Source organism: Panthera tigris, chromosome A1, assembly GCF_018350195.1.
Source record: "Panthera tigris isolate Pti1 chromosome A1, P.tigris_Pti1_mat1.1, whole genome shotgun sequence".
NCBI classification, from domain to species: Eukaryota; Metazoa; Chordata; class Mammalia; order Carnivora; family Felidae; genus Panthera; species Panthera tigris.
Genome location: NC_056660.1, coordinates 229799790 through 229821070, shown reverse-complemented (window position 1 = coordinate 229821070; position 21281 = coordinate 229799790). Strand labels below are relative to the sequence as shown.

Here is a 21281-nt window from a genome sequence, read left to right as displayed (position 1 = left end):
GTTTTCTCGTCTCCTCCGGAGTCCAGCAAAGTCCCCGCCACAGAACAGGAACTTCACACATGCGTGCTTTTAGTTTGCTTCAAAGCCTATAGGTGTTCATTTTTCCTCATTCTATTTTCATCATAAAAGTCCCACAAGAGAAAAGACTCATCTACAAGTGTCATGCTGTCGATGAAGAGACAGGCCCGGAAGGCTAGTGCCGTAGGTGGGACGACCCAGGAGCCATGGATCAGGACGTGGGGAGTCCCCCAGCGCAGACTTTTCCTGGCCAAGCTCCTTCATGCACATTTCAGGCAGACAACGGGAAGCCTGAGCCTAGGAGACTATATGTCCCTAAACTGCTTGGTTTCATAGTCGTAAAGATGGTCTAGGATCAAAAAAGAAAGCTACAAAGACCAACAGATAAACGAACAGACAAAAGACCCAGTCTGAGTTGGGTCAAACTCACGCTTCAAGTGGAAACATTTCTCTTTCCTGGTTCTGTTGTCCCCTAAAGGATGCCAGCTCAGTGACTCAGAGGGAGGAGCCCTTGTGTTCACCCCCCAGGCTTGGGTTTCCAGAACCTCCCATCCAGGGACCACGGCCACATAGGCACAGAGTCTGGAGCTCTGAGTGCCCAGAATATGCTGGGGGTTCCATGGACACCTGCAGCCCTGGGCCTCCTTCCCCCTCCTCTCGGCTTCAGGCTTCAGACCTCTGACCCAACAAAGGCAACAAAGTCCTTTCGCACAGAAATCCACCGCCCAGGCTCCGCCTTGCTTGAGCTGGAAGGGTTGACTTTGTTTCTATCTATAATCACATTCGGAGCCTCTGGCAAAATGAAAACACACTCTTCCATTCTTTAGCAGTGTTTGTTTTGGGCCCATGTGGGCACCACCCTTCCCATTTAAGGCTTTTTACTTCTTTTTTCCACTTAAAGTCAAAATGAATTCAGTAGCCATGAGTCATCGGTTTTACCCTAACTTCCTCTTATTTGTGCTTTTCTGCTCTGATTTCCTCTCTTTGCTGACTTTTGGAATCTCCGTCCGATCTATGGCTTCTAAAATCAAGATGGCCCCAGTCTTGGTGCTCTGTGTCTCCCACGCACTGGGCTGGGCGCTTCTGAGGCGGACGGTCATTTTCCTGGCTCTGTGGCTTCTGTCACGGAGATCTCAGCACTTGCTGGAGCCGTGCTGCCATTGTTCAGGCCGAGGCAGTGGGGCATGCCCTCGTGGGAACCCGTGCCACCTGCACTGTGCCTTGTACAGCTGCAAGCTGGAGTTGACAGTGGGGTAGAAGAAAAATCCCAGAAACTCTATCTTCAGTGAGCTTAGCTGGAAACAACCTTAGTGCTGCAAATATGTCTCTGAACTTTTAAAATTCAGAGTAAACAATGAGGCTCTCTTCTCAATAATTGCCCCCAAACTCTTTGGAAAAAGAGGGTTGGTTAGTTGCCAGAACACAAGCGGTGGGTAGCACAGTGGCAAGTCTTTGGAACAGGACAGATTTGGATTCAAATCTTACTTGTGTCATTTCCCGTTAGGATGACCTTGGGCATGTCAGCAGCGTTTCTCAGCAGATTTCCTCATCCATAACATGAGAGACACTGCCTCCCTTTGCAGGCGGTGAAGACAAAGTAAGACTAAGTATGTAAGGTACCTGGTCTAACCGTGGCTTGTATTTGTCATTATTTGGCCGTCCGACTTTCCAAATGATGCTAAATTGCTTGTTTGATAGCAGGGACAGTCTTCTGGGAACTTCTTATTCCCCAGGGCCCAGTTAAGATGAGACGTATCATACACTCAAAAGGCTGACTGACACTTTCCAAATAGATTAAAGTCCCATAAAAAAGTCCAACAGCTAGGAGGTGCCTGGATGGCTCAGTCAAACATCAGGCTCTTGGTTTCAGCTCAGGTCATGATCTCACCGTTCGTGGGTTCAAGCCCCGAATCGGGCTTTGCGCCGAAAGCTGCAGAGTCTGCTTGGGATTCTCTCTCTCTGCAACCCCCTCCCCCTCCACCCTTCCCTTGCTTGTGCTCTCTCTCTCTTTCTCTCTCTCTCTCAAAGTAAATAAACATTAAAAAAAAAAAAAAGCCCAATATATAGTTCTCGCTTATACTATCTCTCTTCTCCTGTCTGGAGTACTTCTAAATAGGATGATCAGTTAGGAAGTTGTATTTATTTATAGATAGCGAAAGGATAAATTATTCACATAACATTTTTAAAAATATTTTTTTATGTTTATTTTTGAGAGAGAGAGAGAGAGAGAGAGAGAGAGCACACATGAGTGGGGGGAGGGGCAGAGAGAGGAGACACAGAATCTGAGCTGTCAGCACAGAGCCCCACGTGGGGCTTGAACTCATGAACAGCAAGATCATGACCTGAGCTGAAGTCACTCAACTGACTGAGCCATCCAGGCGCCCCTCATATAACATTTTTTACATCTGACGTAGTGTTGACACATTTCTGAGAAGCACATAAACTTTATCAGCGTTACAGAGACTGGAATGGGGTCTCACTACTCCAAGTGGGATAAGAACAAGCCACGCCCCCTGGGAGCCTGTGAGAAACGGGGTCTCAGGCCCCACCCCAGACCTGCTGAGGTGGGATCTGCATTCCCAGGGGATTTGTAAGCACTCTGAAATTTGAGAGCCTCTGCCCTCTCCTTGGTCAGAGGAGACAGGCTATGGGATGGTGACAGCGCTGGTGGGGAGACTTAGCTGAGCAGCAACGGTAATCACATCACTGTACAGGCTTCTTCTGTGTGCACCTGCATGTACACACACACACACACACACACACGGAAGACACAGGCCTCTGGGACAATTCCACAGCTGATGTAATACTCAACGGTGAGACACTGAGAGCTTTGCTGAGAAGATCAAAAGCAAGAAAAGGTGCCTGCTCTCAAAACTCCTATTCTATTAACAGTACTAGAAGTCCTAGCCAGAGCAATCAGGCAAGAAACAGAAATAACAGGCATACAGGTCAGAAAGGAAGAGGTAAAGCTGTCTCTGTTTATAGATGATGTAATCTTAAAAAATCCCAATGGCTTCACTAAAACAGTGTTAGAAGTGATAAACAAATTCCATAAAGGTGCAGGATACAAAATCAATACACAGAAATCGACTACCTTTCTAGTCACAAACAACAAACTAGCCAAAAAAGACATTAAGAAAATCCCATTTGCGATAGCATCAAAAATTGTAAAATACTTACGAATACATTTAATAAAGGAGGTGAAAGATCTACACACTGAAAACTGTACAATGCTGACGAAAGAAACTGAAGAAGATGCAAGTAAATGGAAAGACAGCCTGTGCTCATGGATCGAAAGAATTAACACTGTTAAACGGTCCAGACCACTCAGAGCAATCCACACATTCGAAGCAGTCGTTACCAAAATTCCAATGACATTTTTCACAGAAATAGAAGAAAACAATCTTAAACTTGGTATGGACCCACAAAGACCCCAAATAGCCAAAGGAATCCTGAGAAAGAAGAACAAAGCTGGAGACATCACACTTCTTGGTTTCAAACTATATTACAAAGCTACTGTAATCAAAACAGTATGGTACTGACACAAAAAAAGAGACACAGACCAATGGGACAGAATCCAGAGTCCAGAAATCCACCCCGCCCCTCCCCCCCAACACACACTTAAAGTTCTGGGGGAACATTCAGACTTAGCCCAAGGGACAGGCAAAAAAGACAACGGAGAGCTTTGGTGGACGACTGACACTCAATTTGTTTTGCTTTGTTTTCTGGAGCTTCAGGGAAGTGAGATATAAAGAGAAGGTGTATAGAGTCATAGATTCTGGGGTCAAGAAATTAAAATAGTGATGCTGACGTAGAATCTTTGTTTTCTAAATATTTATTTTGAGACAGAGAGAGTGCGTGAGTGCATGCACAGACACGCGGGACTTGATCTCATGAACCTCGAGATCATGACCTGAGCCAAAATCAAGAGTCAGATGCTTAGCCAACGAGCCACCCAGGTGCCCCCTGATGTATAATCTCACAGATCTAAGAATGTTCTTTAGAAACCCGACCTGCCAGGAAGTCCAGGTAAATGGGTATCATCACCACACTCCTAGGTTCCACTTAGGGGGAACTCAGGAGGGACATATCTTGCCCGAAGATAGGAATTTTGGGCAGGCACGCTGCAGCACGCCTTTGCACAGCCATGGCACACGCAGCCCTTGTGCCAAAGTGAGTATAGAGAGGGAAGAGATCCACAGAGGATGAGGCAGTGGGGACGGAGACAGCCCGGCCCTCCCTCCGGCATCAGCAACATCACCTCCTTTGCCTTTTGCAAAATGCTCATTTACACCATTTGCCCTGACTCAGACTCCCCATATTTCTGCCTTATCACAATTCTGCATATGCTTCTAGGTTCAGAGTATCAACTTCCCCATGTTAATTGACGGCGTGTTAACTAACAACATTCACGTTGTGTTAATTGTTCTGGTGTTTCGGTCAACCCACAGAACTTAGCCAAAATTGCAGGAGGGCAGTTACCCTTTCCCCACAAAGGGGGTAGAACTATTCCATCGTGTCCACTTTCTACTGACGCCACGTGTGCGGAAAGCTAACCTTCGCTGCAGAGCTCAAGCTGTTCTGGAGGAGTAGAATTAGTATGTCTGGAACCAAGCTTAAGTTTTACAGTCAACTGCCATCTTGGGAGGTAAGTGCCCACATCAAAACTTCCTATTTCTGCTCTGTCATCTTAGCGGTCCTTCCCTTCATTCCCCACCTCCCTCGACACCCCCCAGAAAATAGCAATTACTCCTCTATACTTAGTCAGACTGGCTGAAGATGCTCTAAATCTCATGGTCATCGTGCTGAGAGAGCCTGCCACGAAGGAACAGTGAACAGATGTCATTTAAGCTCTCGTCCCAACGTACAAATTCAAAATTATCTAGAATACAAAGTTAGTGGTGGCAGTCCAACTTTTGGACAAACTCCTGGAGTACCACAGACACACTGTTTTCTCCACTGCTATGCAGCTGTCCTGGGGGGGGAGCTGTATTTTGCAGAGTGTGAGGGGGGCCACGGCCAGCCACCTTTCCACCAGCACACCAAACAACCCACGATGGTGCCCTATTCGCAAAATCCTTAACCTCAGACTTGACCATGATTCTTGAAGCAACATCCGTGAAGATCCTAGTCTGATTTCCCCTGAGGGGAAGACCCATCTTTACCGTGGTGCCATGTCAACGGTGGAACAGAAATGGCTGGAACATGGTTGTGAAAATTTCTCTTTGAGACCCTGCTTTCAAATCTTTTGGAGATATACCCAGAGGTTGGCAAGGGCTTAATTTTAATATAAAAAAACGTTGTGGGTCTCTACCCTGTAGATGTTTTGCTTTTGGTTCTAGACCCTTCTAGATCTTTGGTAACATCTGACATCTTCCTTGGATTAGGTGATCTATCAGGTCATGTCCAGCTCTATCTGATGATTCTACGAGAACTTCTCGATTACATCACTATCCTCATGACTCCAGTCCACATTCGTTTTACATTAATGACTGCAGCCCTGCGTCAGAGGTTGTACACAGCCAAAAACCAAAGTAAGTATCTTGCCCAGAGAGAGCTATGGGTCCAATAGAAGATGTCCATAAGAGTAAAGACTTTTCTTCCTCCACACTGGCCTTACCTCACTGACCTCCTTTCCTAGCTGGGAAATAAGAAGTAATCAAGTTAATAAAGTTGATTAACTATTTTGCCTTTTTTTTTTTTTAATCTTTATTTATTTTTGAGAAAGAAAGAAAGACAGAGTGTGAGCAGGAGAGGGACAGAGAGGGAGACACAGAATCCGAAGCAGCCTCCAGGCTCTGGGCGGTCAGCACAGAGCCCGACACAGGGCTTGAACTCACGAACGCGAAATCATGACCTGAGCCGATGTCAGATGTTTAACCTACTGAGCCACCCAGGCGTCCCAACTATTTTCCCTTTAAAGAATCAGAGTCTAAGCTGTATTATCACTGATTCACCAAAGTGTTTTCTGAGTGCTGTGGATTCTGAGACAGTTGAAGTCAATAGAGTGTGTTTAAATAGAAGGTTTAAAAATTTCAGGCATAATAATTAGAATGTAGCAAACTCCATAAAGGCTCTTGTTTCTATGTAGTTATTCTTATATGTAGCATTATTCCATGAAGCTACTATTCCATACTTCATTCTATAAAGTCCAAGCACCAGAGAGCTGCTTTAAATTCAGTTCATATGTTTATGTAATAAGAAAATGCTCCTGATAAATAGTGCAACCCTTTGAGTAACACCATGAAAACAAAAGACTCATCCGTTCCAAGAGGCTGACTCCACTGCAGATACACAGAGCAGTGTCTGGAGGGGAAAACTGATAGCTCCGTTTCCCTGCTTCCCTCCTTCCATCTGATAAAAAGAGCTCTCCCACTGTGTGTGTGGGGGGGTGTGTGACAGTCTTATAAGGAGGCTGCAGGCCTGTGGAGAGAGAGGGAGCAGGCATGGGGCGCTCAGAAGCTAAGCCATCACGCCTGGTCCCCGCATCCGTTCCGGAACCAGATGTTGCCTACGAGCTGATCGGTGGCAGCACCAGGCGCCGAGGGAACGCTGGGCCTTCAGCACCGTCCTTCTCAGCCCCCAGTGGAAGGGGTCCAGCCAAGCTCCCGGGCCACATGGATGCCCGTACGCTCCGTCCCACGGCAGAGCATCGAGCCTCCGAATCGCTACCTGCCAGGCTCGAGCGTTCCGTTGGAGCCCATCTCCGTGAAAAGAGAACTCAGAGGCTGAGTTCCTGACGACGCTAACGCCTGCGAGTTCTGGGACACTTCGTGGTCTGTGTCATCGGGCACTTCCGGGAAAAACGTTTTAATGTTTATTTATTTTTGAGACACACACACACACACACACACACACACACACACACACACACACAGCACAAGCAGGGGGAGGGCAGGGAGAGAGAGAGAGGGAGACACAGAATCCAAAGCAGACTCCGGGCTCTGAGCTGTCAGCACAGAGCCCGATGTGGGGCTCGAACCCACAGACCGCAAGAGGAAGTCTGAGCGGAAGTTGGATGCTTAACCGACTGAGCCACTCAGGGGCCCCGGGTCCCCTTCCAATTTCTCAGTTAAAGTCCTTACCCCCAGTATCTCAAAATGTGATCTTGTTTGGAAATGGGGTGGTTACAAGTGTGGCTGGTTAAGATGAGGTCACGCTGGGGCAGGGAGGGATCCTAACCCAACAGGATGGCGTCCTTATGAAAGGGGAGACTGGACACAGACACAGGCACAGGAGGAACGCCAGGTGAAGATCTGTATGTGGCCACCAGCCAAGGAACTAACTGCCAGCCACCGGGGGGAGACACCTGGAAAGCCTCCTTCCCTAGTGCCTCTGAGGGCACTTGGCTCCACTGACATCCCTGTCTCTAGAACTTCGAGAGAACGTCTCTGCTGTGGAAACCACCCGTCTGTGGCACTTTGTTCCAGAAGCCCTAGGAAATGGATACCCTGCTTCTTCGGGAGAGGCTGCCAGCCTGATAGGAGTTCACACCTGCTGGAAGCTGGGGACTCGGGAGGGGTCCCCAGCAGAGGGAGGGAGGGCTGACATCAGGACAGGCTGCAGACTCTGTGACCGCAGATGGACACCCCTCCCCCGGCAGCCCGTCACAGGGGCCACCGGCCGACCCGGGCAGCCGTGTGGGGATGTGGGGACCCGCACCTGCTCTGTCAGCGTTCTCCTGCCCAAGCTGCCACCGGCTGAAGGATCACTTTCGCCGCTCCCTGCCGGTGTACGAATGCTGACGCTGCACCCCCGCCCCGTGTCACCTGCAGACGTAGAGCACTGATCTACGAGTCTCGTGTAGGCAAACCTGGCAGTGAGAGGCGCCCACCTGCACCCAGAGTCTCCCCCATTTTGTCACCGCGGCAGTCAGGGCTGTTCGGCGCTCTTCGGGCCGCCGTGAGATCTCGGGCTTTCTATTCTGGGCTCACACGGTGCCTTCAGAACCGCTTCTCCCTGCAGGAGGCATCTCAGGCCACAAGTGGGTGACAGCCACGTACCCCCTTCCCAAGGACATTCCGGGTCGCCTGATGCCACCACATCAACTCTCTGCCTTCGGTCCAGGGCAGGGGTCTGTGGCCGCCGTGTCATGGGCCCCGCCCACCAGCACAGGGCGCCCGCAACAGGACAGACGTTGGTAGCCGGTGGGCACTCAGCACCCCCAGCCCACTGGCATCTTCACGCATCTCAGGGAGGACACAGCTCTTCTAAACGGCAGCTGACAACTAGCCTGGACAGAAAAGACCACACCGGAAAGTATGGATGATGCTGACATTGGCTCAACACATGGTGCAACTAACGTTCCAACACAGATGACGGCTTGCAGAAGTAATCTCAGGCGTGTAGGCTGTGCTATCCCTTAGCTTCAGTTATAAATGTTTATTTCCTTTTTTTAAATATGAAATTTATTGTCAGATTGGTTTCCATAAACACCCAGTGCTCATCCCAACAAGTGCCCTCCTCAGTGCCCATCAGCCCCTTTCCCCTCCCTCTCACCCCCCCATCAACCCTCAGTTTATTCTCAGTTTTTAAGAGTCTCTTATGGTTTGGCTCCCTCCCTCCCTACCTTTTTTTTCCCCTTCCCCTCCCCCATGGTCTTCTGTTAAGTTTCTCAGGATCTGTTTATTTCTTAAGAATTCACTTTAGGGGCACTTGGGCGACTCAGTCGGTTAAGCATCTGACTTCGGCTCAGGTCACGATCTCATCATTTGTGAATTCGAGCCCGATATTGGGCTCTCTGCAGTCAGGGCAGAGCCCGCTTTGGATCCTCTGTCTCCCTCACTCTCTGCCCCTACCCCACTTGCACTCTCCCTCTCCCTCAAAAATAAATAAACGTTAAAAAAATTTTTTTAGCGTTTCTGTATCCCTTGGGGGATGGGAGGGAGGGGAAAGTGGGTGATGGGCATTGAGGCGGGCACTTGTTGGGATAAGCACTGGGTGTTGTATAGAAACCAATCTGACAATAAATTATATTTAAAAAAATTTTTTTTAAATTCACTTTAAGTGAGACAACCATTAAAAATGGCCACAGGTTACCACTGGCATCTGTTAGAGACTGAACTTCTTTCCCCCAAACAGCTATGTAAAATCCTAATCCCAGTACCTCAGAATTTGACCTTTCTAGGAAATAGGGTCTTTACAGAAGTAATTGAGTTAAAATGAAGTCTCTAGGGCCGGCCCTAATCCAATGACTGATGTCCTTACAAAAAGGGGAAACTTGGACCCAGAGACAGACATACACAGAGAGATGATGTAAAGAGACACAGGGTGAGCACCACGTGGACAGATCGACACAGATCGAGGTGAGGCATCTATAAGCCAAGGAACGCCAAGGATGGCCAGCAAACCACCAGAAACCAGGGCTGGGGGCACAGGACATATCCTCCCTCACAGCCTCAGAGGGAACCAGCCTTGGGGACACCTGATCTTGGACTTCCAGCCTCCACCACTGTGAGGCGCTATGCGTCAGTTATTTTAGCCACTGCCTTGTTGCCTGTGTTATGGTGGCCCCCCTAGTGATACAGCATCCATACAGTAATGACTTCCAGGCAAGGTCACGGGTGAACGCTAAAAGTAGCAGGTGGAATTCTGATGAGAAACAAACACTCGCGGCACTTTTGGTGGTGGTCCACAGACATGCGCAGAGCAGCAAAAAATGATCACTGACGTGTAGTTCCATACGAGGTCGGACAAGATGGCACTCTGTCTTCTTTCAGTTTTTACGCTGCAAACAAGTTTCCTTTTCATGGTCTCCAGTGTAAGGATACCCTTTGTTTTTTTATGTTTTTAATGTTTATTTTTGACACACACACACACACACACACACACACACACACACAGAGCAAGCAGGGAAGGGGCAGAGAGAGAAGGAGACACAGAATCCGAAGCAGGCTCCAGGCTCTGAGCTGTCAGCACAGAGTCCAGAGTCCAACGCGGGGCTCGAACTCGAGAACCGTGAGATGATGACCTGAGCCGAATTTGGACGCTTAACCGACGGAGCCACCCAGGCGCCCCAGAATACTCCTTGTTTTATAATTAATACATATACTGGGGGAGATATTTGAGACTATGCAAATATCCTGTTTCTCCTTAGACTTCCTCCCACTCTTCGTAACATCCATTGGTGGATCTTGTCTGCAACGGTGACTGAGCTGTTTGCCTGTTGGTGATGGTCTATTTCCTTCCTTACATAATTCTTAATTAAAATTCTTCTGTGAGAGCTGTCTCTTCTCCTCATTTATATATTCAATTACTTATATCAGGATGCACTTAGGAATGTTTATTTTACCCTGTGGCTTATAATCCAGTACTGCCATTTGGCTGCTGACTGCCCCAGCTTTGGCCATGAGGAGCTCCTCCCAGTGGCCTTCTGTCCTGATGAGCCCCATCATGTCACACTGCATCCTCTTGTCCTGGCCCTACAAGCTGTTCCAGGCTCATCTAGGATTTTTCCTGCCCCGGCCCTGGAATTTACCACTTCTGCAAGGAACCCTGGTTCCCGTGATGGGGGAGAAGTGTTTGAAACAAAGATCCGGGTCCAAGTGACGCTCAGGGTTACATGGGTGTCAGTTCTCATAGGTGTTTAGGCTCCTGCCGAACACAGCAAGGAAATACAGGTGTGAGCGCCAACCCTCCCCATCTGTCTTTATTTTTTCTTTTTAAAAGCTTATTTATTTATTTTGAGAGACAGAGAGAGAGGGAGATAGATGTGGGGGAGGGACGGAGAGACAGGGAGAGAAAGCATCCCAAGCAGGTTCCACCCTGTCAGCGCAGAGCCTGATGCGTGGCTTGAACCATGAACCATGAGCTGATGACCTGAGCTGAAATCAAGTCAGAGACTTAACCAACTGAGCCACCCAGGCGCCCCGTCTTTATTTCTGCCTGTATGTACACATCTGTATGTTGTCTCCTATCCATCCACCCATCTTTTAAAACTGAGTTCATACGAATACCTCTAATTCAATTCAACAACACAAAGCTCATTTCGGTTCCCTCTTTCCAGCTGTAACCTCTCCCTCTGGCAGTGAGAAGCTTCACTCTCAGTATCCACGACATATTTATATACTTGTTCAAACACCAAAGCAATTTCAGAATTGTAACCCAAACCCCTGTTAAGAAACACATCTACTAACTAGTGTGCAGCATTTTGGGACAGGTGTGTGCGTGTGTGTGTGTGTGTGTGTGTGTGTGTGTGTGTGTGTTGTCTTCAGTCTTAGAGTATCCGGTCAGAATACTGTTTTCCAAAATTATTGGTTAAGGTATTTTCTTCCCCAGTCCTTTCAATGGCTTAGAGTAATCATCTGTATTACAATTAAGTTCACCTCTTCTTGTTCGGATTCCATTCTGGATCTCTCCCACACGTGGCAAAATTTGAATCGTTTGCTTATTTTTCGGGTACGTGAGGTTCTAAGTCAGGGTGAAAAGACGGCCACGCTCAGCCAGGGCTGTCCGCTCTGGGTCCTTATCAATCCCACCCTTATCTCCTTCTCCCTTCCACCCCTCTCCCCCCAACCTCGTCCACACCCAGACCCTTGCATTTCTCGTTCACCCCTCCTGTCATGTACGCTTTTCAATCTCTTGTCCCAAGCTCCACTCGTGGTAGGACCTCAGGACATGTTCGACACTGAACCGTGTTCTCTAGTGAGTCTTACTGGCTCCTGAAGTCCATGCTGTGTCTGCAATTTCCCCTTCGCCTAATCAAAGTGAGCACTTCATCTCAATATGCTCGACACGAGGCTTTGGGGAAAACCACGGCTTTCCTTAATTGGGTCAGTTCTGACATGGGATCTAGCAGCTACTCAGGACAGCACTGGCGCAGAATTTCAAAGCTCTAGTCCTCTTCTGGGCCATGAAGAGCCACACGGAACTAGTGCCCAGCTTGACAGGAACTCTAGGGCAACATTTTCAAATTTCTGCTACTTCCTTTTTTTCCTTTTTAAAATGTAGCATCTCAAAACGGCCTGGCAGCCTAGGAAATTATCTGTAAAACCCCAGAAAATGACAAGATTAAAGGGAGGAAGAACAGCATGAATATGTGCAAGAAAAAAGGTGTGTGTGTGTGTGTGTGCGTGTGTGTGTGTGTGTGTGTGACACAATAATGCTCCAGTTATTCTGTGATCAGTATTTGATTTTCAGATTAATGAGGAAGGAAGTCACCAGAGATGAGTCAGGAAATGTAAAGACGAGCCAGTTATAAAAACCTGGAAAGGAAAGCGGAGAGTTTTGCAAACACAGATCTAAGGAGGAAACTGGCATTTGAGACTCTACACTTATTTTCATGTCCGGAGGACACCTGGACCCAAACATGAAACATCATCAAACTTTAGGACCAGGGTCATGTGGATGTTGAAGTCACATGCCATGATACGTCCAACAGAATAACGAAATGTTTGACAAATTCTGTACATAAACAGGCGTTTTTATAGGTAAAGACAGCCTATCCCCCTCCCCAAAACCCTATAAAATGATAATCACACCATCTACTGACAGCAAAGCTGCATGGGTGGAATCACGGGCTAGAGGACTATGGGAAAGGTCATGGGCAATCCGGAATCAACCAGTTTAGGGACTGGATTTACATTCCGTCAATATATTCTGTTCACTGTGTCAATTTGGGGGCTTCTACAGCATATCAGGGGCCAGACAGAATCAGGGCTGAATCCTGGCCTGGCCACTCACTGGCTACGTGTCACTGGGCCAGATCACCTCCCTAAGCTTCGGTTTCTTCATCTCTATAATGGGCACAGTAATACCAGCCTATAGGTGGTTTGAGCTTTATTTTTTTTTAAATCTTTTTTTAATGCTTATTTATTTTTGTGAGAGAGAGCAGGGGAGGGGCACTGAGAGAGAGAGGAGGACAGAGGACTGGAAGCGGGCTCTCTCTGTGCTGACGGCAGAGAGCCGGATGCGGGGCCCAAACTCACGAACCCTGAGATCATGACCTAAGCCCAGATGGAGAGTCGGATGCATTAACCCAGGCGCCCAGGTGGTGTGAGCTTTACATCTGATGTGAAGCACTTAGAAGTGCCCAGAACAAAACAGGTGCTCCATTCGCAAGCACAGCCTAAGGGTCGATAGTGAGGACTCTGGACTCTGCTGGGATACTGGCTCTGCCACTCATTTGCTGTGCCACATTGGGGAAGTCAATTAACCTCTCTGAGCTGTTGAAGGGGCAGTAGCAATCTGGAATGGGGTTAATCGATAACCAACTCAGAAACAGGGATGATAAGAAATAGAGTAGTTGCAAGGATTTAATGAACTAATGCAGACAGGGTACCAAGGACAGGGCCAGATGTCCTGCATTCTAGAACACTGGCGACGGTGACGGGTTGTGATGACTCAGTCAGCCCACCAGACAGCTGAGGAGTGCTTAGTGGCGGAAATAATCTCTTACGCAGAGTCCCAGGCGGGGCGCGGAGGCCTGGAAGGACGTGTGTCGGCAACATTTGTCCACGGCTCAAGGGCCTTGAGAGGCTAACCCCATCTGCCAGCGGCGTGTCAAGTGGTTTAACCCACAGTGGTCAAGAGCAAGGCCGAAGTCGAGAGCATAGGAGCCAAAACGCTCCTAAGGAACATATTACAGCAATGTCGCTGCAGGGAGAAAACCAACAAACAAACAAACAACCCTCGCTCACATGTTATGCAAACCCTGCTCTGCAATCAGCCTGCTTCAGAGTTCTTGGCCCCACAGAGGAGAAATCTTTGAGGTAGGACGTTAAGGTCCAGGGTGCCGCTGTGCTCACTCCTATGTCTTGCACTCGTTCGTCCTCTGGCACATTTACGTAAATAGCACGTCTTCCCTAAACGCTGTATTTCACCTCATGAAAAAAAAATCAATAGAAAGAAAACGAGTAGGCTGTTCGGTCTGTATTTCTAGACATGCTAATGAATGATGGACTCTCACTGTATTGACGCCGTTTCACAGGGAAATAGCTATTTGCGCCTTACTCCGCTGGAACTCTCGCAGAACAGTGTGTTCCATCTGCTCCCCAGCCAAGTCTCTCTCTCTCATCCTCTTTGTCCCTTACGGAATGACTGGATATAAAGACGGGGCCTCCCAGGTTTTGTGGTGGAGGAAATCCCACAGGCCCACGCTCTCCTACTCGATACTGAGTTCAAGAAATGTCCAAAAACTGAAAGTTTCCTTTAACTCAGATGGAGGCAAAAATTAACCTGAGCTGGCCCAACTCTGTAAATTTGAAAACATCATACACAGATTCCAATATGCTGCCTGAGGCCCCACTACGGGTGCTATGTGTACATGGTTTCATCCTCTTAGGACCCCCAAATTTCTCAATTCTGAAATAAACTGGGCCCCAAGGTTTTCGGATACAGGACTGTGGACTTCTAGGAGGGTTACCGATGCTGTTATGTTCCAAACATGGCTGTGTGAAAATAGCCAGTGAGGCAGGCAATTCTAGAATTTTCTTTAACTGAGCTGTCAGCACAGAGCCCGACGTGGGTCTCGAACTCGTGAACTGCGAGATCACGACCTGAGCCGAAGTCGGACGCCCATCTGACTGAGCCACCCAGGCGCCCCAACTGCCTCCTTCTTCTAAAACAGAACCTCGACATGGCTGATCCCATGGTTTAAAACGGGCAATAATCGCCCAGAAACTTTGCCCCTACTTTTGTTTGCCCCCAGGTGACTGCACTATAACTCATACCCTACAGGGACACGTGGGGTTTCTGTGAACATGGATGTCTTTTCAGGGGACATGTGTTCTTGGGAGCTACTCTTTGGAAGCCTGGCCTGTTTGGGCCCTGTTAGACCCAGGTTTAAATCCCAGATCCAATAACTTGCGAGGCACATGGCACAGGCACGTGGACCTGTGTCCCATGTGAAAATCGGGGAGATTTTCAGTTCAGCAGGACTGTTGGACCGAAACAAGGAGATGCGCAGAAACATGGGTTAGCTACCTTCCAGACCCTTCCCACGTTGACTTTCCTCCTCCAGCCGGCGGAGACACCCTCTGGGGACACGGCGTAAGGCAGAAGGCCTGGGGTTCACTCTTTTTCGCAGACAAGCTCAGAGAGACGTGTATGTATTTGTGGCCCACGTTTGCATATTACAGGGTGGAAAGGAATAGATTTGCAGCGAGGTTCTGCAGCCAAACCCGACATCAGAACCTCCCAGGAGAACGGGTAACAGAGCTGGGGGCGCCGCAGACAGATGAGCTGTCGGGGACCCGGGGAGTGAGGGGCAGAGAGGTCATTTAAGGACACCTGGGCGCTCCTCAGGGTGTGGCCTCACTGGTTTCGATTTGGCTGAAGAACCAGAGTCCAGATACCTGTGGACGGTTTTAAATCCGTAGCTCACTGTCCTAGCTGCACAGATGCCAGCCTGCCCCAGAGATTCAACCAGAAGGGCATTTTCACAGGTCTCAAGGCGATTTCAATACTGTCGTGGAAACTGAGGGCACTGCCCATGGACTGACAGTAAGCATACGCCCCGCCTGAGTCAGGGCAGAGGCTCCAGATGCCCGCTTCTCCCGTCTGGGGACAGAGCCTCACTGAGTAGGAAAGAAAGCAATACGCGGCGCAGGACCCCACAGGGCGAGGGGTCACCAGACGTGCAGGGAGGAGAACAAACCTAACGTGTAACCGAGTGACGTGGCTGTGAAACACACACAGTCGCCCGCGTGCTCACCTGGGACTCTCCCATCCCTGGTCGTCCTTGTCTCTCTCTTCTTTGGTGTCTCCCGAATGCGGGTGCTTCTGCACGATGCGCATTCCGCCAGCTTTCACTACAACGGAAACAGAGTGGGGTGTCATCGACGTGGCAACGCAAGCACCAGAGAGAGGCGCAGGGGAGCTAGCTGGAAAGGTTCGGTCCCCCCTACGGCCACAAGTTAGTCCCGACGACCGGGCAGTGACAACGATTAACGACAGAGGTCAGTGCGAGGACGACGCGGCAGCCAAGGCGATCTTTGACTCCAGATCCACTTAGACGCTTTCCAAGGCTCTTGTTTGTTCCATTTGTTTCTTACAAGAACTTTGCAAGAGCAGGAGCGGACCCGGAGGATAAACCACGTGGACAAGGTGGCTGCTTGCTTTGGGTTCTTTCTGCACATCGTCTGGACTCGACGGGGTCCCCCTTAATCCCCGCCCTGTGACATTTTCTCAGATACCGATGATGCCGTGGATGGGACGATGCAGCCACAGGTGACACGGGACAGCTGCCGTGACACAGTCACAGAGCCCATGCGGGCAGAAGCCAAAACGTCTGTGGCAGCCGTTCCCAAACTACATTGTGAAGCCTCATTGTGGGCACACGTTAACTCTGTTTTTAAAAGTGGCCTTCCTGACACATAATTCACACACAAGCCGCCCACCCACGGGGCACAATCAATGGTTGTGAGTGTGCTCCGAACTGCTGTATGGCGATCGCCACAATCGACTCCAGCACGCCGTCATCACCCCAGACAGAAACCCCATACCCGCTAACGGCCCCTCCCCAGGCGCCCCTCCCCCCAGCCCATAGCAACCCCTCGTCTGGCTTTGCCTGTTGTGCGTATCTGGCCTGCTTCTTTCCCTCGGCATGTTTCCAAAATTCATCCACGCACCAGCCCGTGTCAGCCCTTCATTCCTTTTTATGGCTGCATGGTGGTGTTCTTGGCATGGACAGACCGCATTTTCCGTGTCCCTTTGTCTGTGGGACATCCAGGCTGTTTCCGCTTTGTGCCTAGTATGAAGGATGCAGCCATGAGCGACGTGTGTCCAAGTTTGTGTGTGGAGACGTGGCTATACACCTTCCCTCCCGTGGGCGCACACTTAGGAGTGGAGTAGCTGTGTTCCATGGTGACTGTACTCATCCTTCTGAGAAGGACGCCAAGCGGCTTTCCAAGGCCATGGCGCCATTTCACACGCCAACCGGTCTGTGGGTTCCCGTTTCTCCGCATGCTCGCCGACACTTGTTACTGGCTAACTTTTTCATTGTAGCCATCCTAGTGGGTGTGGAGTGTTAGCTTATTGCACTTTGACTTGTGTTTCCTCAATGTCTAATACGTTAATACTGCCTTCCAAGAAAACAAACAAAAACGAAACACCAAAAATGGGGACTCTAGGATCTGTTAGCGTGGGAAATGCTAGGTTGAACAAATTAATGCCTTTCCTCAAGACAGATTTTCTTGGCCGTTAGCATGCATTGTGAGCTTTATGAGGGGCACAGGGCAGAGCACCTTCCCCACGTTCATATGACGCCACGAGTCCCTCCCACCCCAGTAATGCTGGTTCTCGTCCTTCAGGACCATAGTCCTCCACAGAAGAGTTTGGAAATGCCGGCCTTATATCCTCAAACAGCCAGCCTCCCGTGACTGTCACGGGCACGTGCTGTGGGGTCAGTAAGCCACCACATTGCCCTCAGCTGTATGGTTTCGGACTGTTTAGCCCCTCAAAGCCTCGCTGCTTCATCTGCAGAAAGGGGGTAAGAGATGCATCCTGAGATCTTTGAATAAGAGAAGCTGTTGAAACCTTACCCCCGTGACAGTGTTTGGAGGTGGGGCCTCAGGGAGGTGATTAGGTCATGAGGGTAGAGCCCTCCTGGGTGGGATTAGGGCTCGTATGAAAGACCCCCAGCCCCCACCCCACCGAGGCACCCCGTCCTTTCCCCCGTGTGAGGACACGGCAAAACGATGGCTATCTACGCACCACACAGCCAAATCACTAGCTGCCGAATCTGCCGGTGCCTTGATCTCGGACCTCTGGCCTCCAGCACCACGAGAGGCTTCTGTTGTTTATAAGCCATCAGTCTGTGGTGCTCCGACGCAGCAGCCCGAACAGGACTAAGGCGGCGAGTACTTGAAACAAAGTGCAGCCTAGTGACCTGTGCTCACCGCCCTCAGGGTCGTGGTGTGGGGCTCTCCGTGTAGCCCCCCCCTCCTCTGCACAGCTCTGCTCACAGACAGCCAACGCGGCAGGCCGTGTCCTCGGGGCCCTGCTGAATTAAGAAAAGTCCAGGGCAAGCTTCCTTATGATTCTAAAGAACAGGAAGGACAATGTGAAAAACACGCTCAGGCTCCCACACTTGGGGGTTATTAGTTTTCAATTTCCCAGCCAGAGTCTGCGGCCCGGGCTTCAGGAGGCCCACAGCACCTGCTTCGAGGCCAACAGCGCCTAGCAGCAGGCAGCCCGTCGGAAAAATGCAAAGCAGAGGGCGGGTAACATAAAGGACTGTGTCTGAGGACACATCTGCCACCAACACAAATTCTCTTCAAGGGGACCTTCTACTTGGAAAGGAGGAAATATAATCCTGTGTGGGAATTCTTCCAAAAATCTGCTTTTTAAAGAAAATTTTGATGTTTAGTTTTGCAGGAGAGAGACAGAGCGCAAGTGGGGGAAGGGCAGAAAGAGAGGGAGACGCAGAATCCGGAGCAGGCTCCAGGCTCCGAGCCATTAGCACAGAGCCCGACGCAGGGCTCGAACTCACAGACTGTGAGATCATGACCTGAGCCGAAGTCGGATGCTTAACCGACGGAGCCACCCAGGCGCCCTGAGCCCATCTGTTTTTATTTCAATCATTTTATTTTTCACTTCTAGGGCATTTCCAATTCACCCCGTCTTTTACTTGATAGGGTCTTTTTCGTGTCTTGTGTTTTTAAGTCTTTTCTGTGTGCAATCGTTTTAGGCACACTCGTGTCATTGTGCATTCAATTACTGTATGATCTGAGGTCCTTGGGAGTCTAATCCCACTGCGAGTTTTGTCTGCTGACTGTCATGCTCATTCCGGTGATTGTACATCATGAGCTCTCCTTCAGAATGGCTTTGTCTGTGGGGACCTCTGGGGCCTGGGGCGCAGGCGGCCTCCCTTCGGAAAGATGTTGTACGCTTGTGTGAGACCAGTACAGGCACCTGGAAATCCTTTTTGCGTCAGATTTCTCAGAACAGGGATTGCCAAGCTGTAGCTTTGAACTCCTAGCCCCTGTAAAGGCAGGCCTGCAGTTTACACATTCTTACGGAGACTTCTTCTCCCCCGCCGGAGCCCGGGCTGAAGGAGAGCGGTTCCCCACCATCCCGTTGTGCTGCTGGGCATATGGGCTTCTCTTTTGCTCCACAGGTTTGACCTCTGAGCACCCCATTTTATGTTCGGTCTTGGGTTAAATGAGCCTGGTGGGGTGGGCCCTAATCCAACATACTGGTGTCCTTATACAAAGAGGAAGAGAAACCACCGCCTGCCTCATGTGGGCCCAAGGCTCATGCTAACTGTTCTGAATTTGTTTCTTCTTCGGGTGTGGTTCCTGGGGATCTCCCTCACTTTGGGCTCAGATTTTTTTTTTTTTTTATGAAAAGAAAGCAAGCAAAAACACAACTGCAGGTGGCTTATCACAATATTCCAGGTTGAGTAGTCTGTCAACCCTTAAGAAATAGAAACTGAAAGAAAATTCTGTAACATGTTAAGATAATTTTCTACTCTATTGAAATGTAAGAGCAGAGAGTTATGTTTTTGGCTAAAGGGGGCTGTAAGAATTGTGCCCCTAAAAGTTTTGTTTTTCTAAAAAATTTTTTTAAAGTTTATTTATTTTTAGGGTGTCTGGGTGGCTCAGTCGGTTGAGTGCCTGACTTTGGCTCAGGTCATGATCTCACGGTTTGTGAGTTCAGGCCCCGAGTCGGGCTCTGTGCTGACAGCTCAGAGCCTGGAGCCTGCTTCGGATTCTGTGTCTCCCTCTCTCTCTGCCCTTCCCCTGTTCACACTCTGTCAATCTCTCTCTCAAAAAATAAATAAACATTAAAAAAATTTTTTAAAAAATAAAGTTTATTTATTTTTGAGAGACACAGAGAGACAGAGAACGAGCAGGGGAGGAACAGAGAGACAGGGAGACACAGAATCCAAAGCAGGCTCCAGGCTCTGAGCTGTCAGCACAGAGCCCGATGTGGGGCTCAAACCCACAAACCGCGAGATCATGACCTAAGCCGAAGTCAGATGCTTAACTGAGCCACCCGGGCGCCCTTTAAAGTTTTTTTCAATTCATTTCCTCCCCATATATCCCACCCTCTGCCCACACCCATTAGAAATTGATCAAAGGTATTATGGGCTGTGTTGTGTCCCCCAAGTTCACATGTTGAAGCCCTCAGCCCTGTCACCTCAGAATGTAGTTGCAGATAGGGCCTTTAAAGAGGTGAGAAAGTTAAAATGAGGCTGTCAGGGTGGGTCCTAATCCAACAGGGCTGGTGTCCGTCTAAGAGAAAGAAAGGACGCTGGGGATGCCGCCACAGAGAAAAAGTCACATGAGGACACAGCAAGAAGACAGCGGTCTGCAAGCCCAGGAGAGAGGCCTCAGGAGAAACCCGCCAGCACCTTGATCTTAGCCCTCCGGTCTCCAAGCACTTTGAGAAAACGAAACCCCACCTGTGGGATTTTGTTACAGCAGCTGGAGGTGACTAATACTCAGGCCCGTTTAAAACACAATGCCTGAATCGTGTCGACTTGGCAGACATAACACTTTGAAACTACAGCTCACAGATATGTTCTAGAAATGGACGAAAGTGAAAAGGGCTGTATAACCATACAAAGAAAGCCGCCCATGAAGGTCCAGTCGACATTTGAAATAAGCCAGCCCAAAGCTCCACGGCTCTGTCGAAGTCACTACACACGTCAAGGCTCAGTCACCCCCCCCCCCCCCGTTAGCACTTCATTTAATTTGGTTTATAAAAACAATGAACTTCATCAATCCCTCACAGCGTGTGTGGTGATTAATGCAGGAATAAAAAGTGGCAATAATAATAATAACTCAACACCGAGACACATTCATTTCAACTGGCGATAACTGCCAAAATCTATGACAGCATTTATTGTGGCTGTTTTATTGCCGTCACTAGAACTCCTCATTTGTAAAAAATACAAAGTCCAGAGTTATTTTTGCAGAAATCTTTGCAAATGTGAGTATTTTTAGGAGACATTAGGAAAAAAAGAACTCGGAATTTCTCTCAAATGAAAGAATCCCAGATGCCCCTTGGAAGCGCTGTGCGCACGTCAGGGGCATGATCCTGGAGTCAGATCCCTGGGTTCCAATCCTGGCTCTGCCCGGGTGTGTGCGTGCACACGCACGTCTCTTCGCCCATGTGTGTGTGTTGCTGCCGTTCTCTGTGGCTCGGGGTGCTCCGTCTGGGAGGAAGGGGAGACCGTGCTCTCCCAGCAGGGGGTGCGGAGGACTAAATGACTTAGCCCATGTGACACGGCTCCCCCAGCGCCTGGCACGTGGCGAGGGCTCGGCCGGTAGCTGCTCCTATTAAATGGGTTTTAACCCTCAGCATCTAGTACTTAG

The 21281-nt window shown here is 49.3% G+C and overlaps 1 protein-coding gene across 1 annotated transcript in view; it reads right to left on the bottom strand.

The window, feature by feature from the left end:
- LOC102955938 (death associated protein) overlaps positions 1-21281 on the bottom strand; it is a 63762-nt gene that overhangs the window by 35970 nt on the left and 6511 nt on the right. Inside the window, exon 2 of the mRNA XM_042997537.1 lies at positions 15671-15767. Within this exon, the coding sequence (XP_042853471.1) occupies positions 15671-15767 (97 nt within the window). The remainder of the gene's footprint in view (positions 1-15670; positions 15768-21281) is intronic.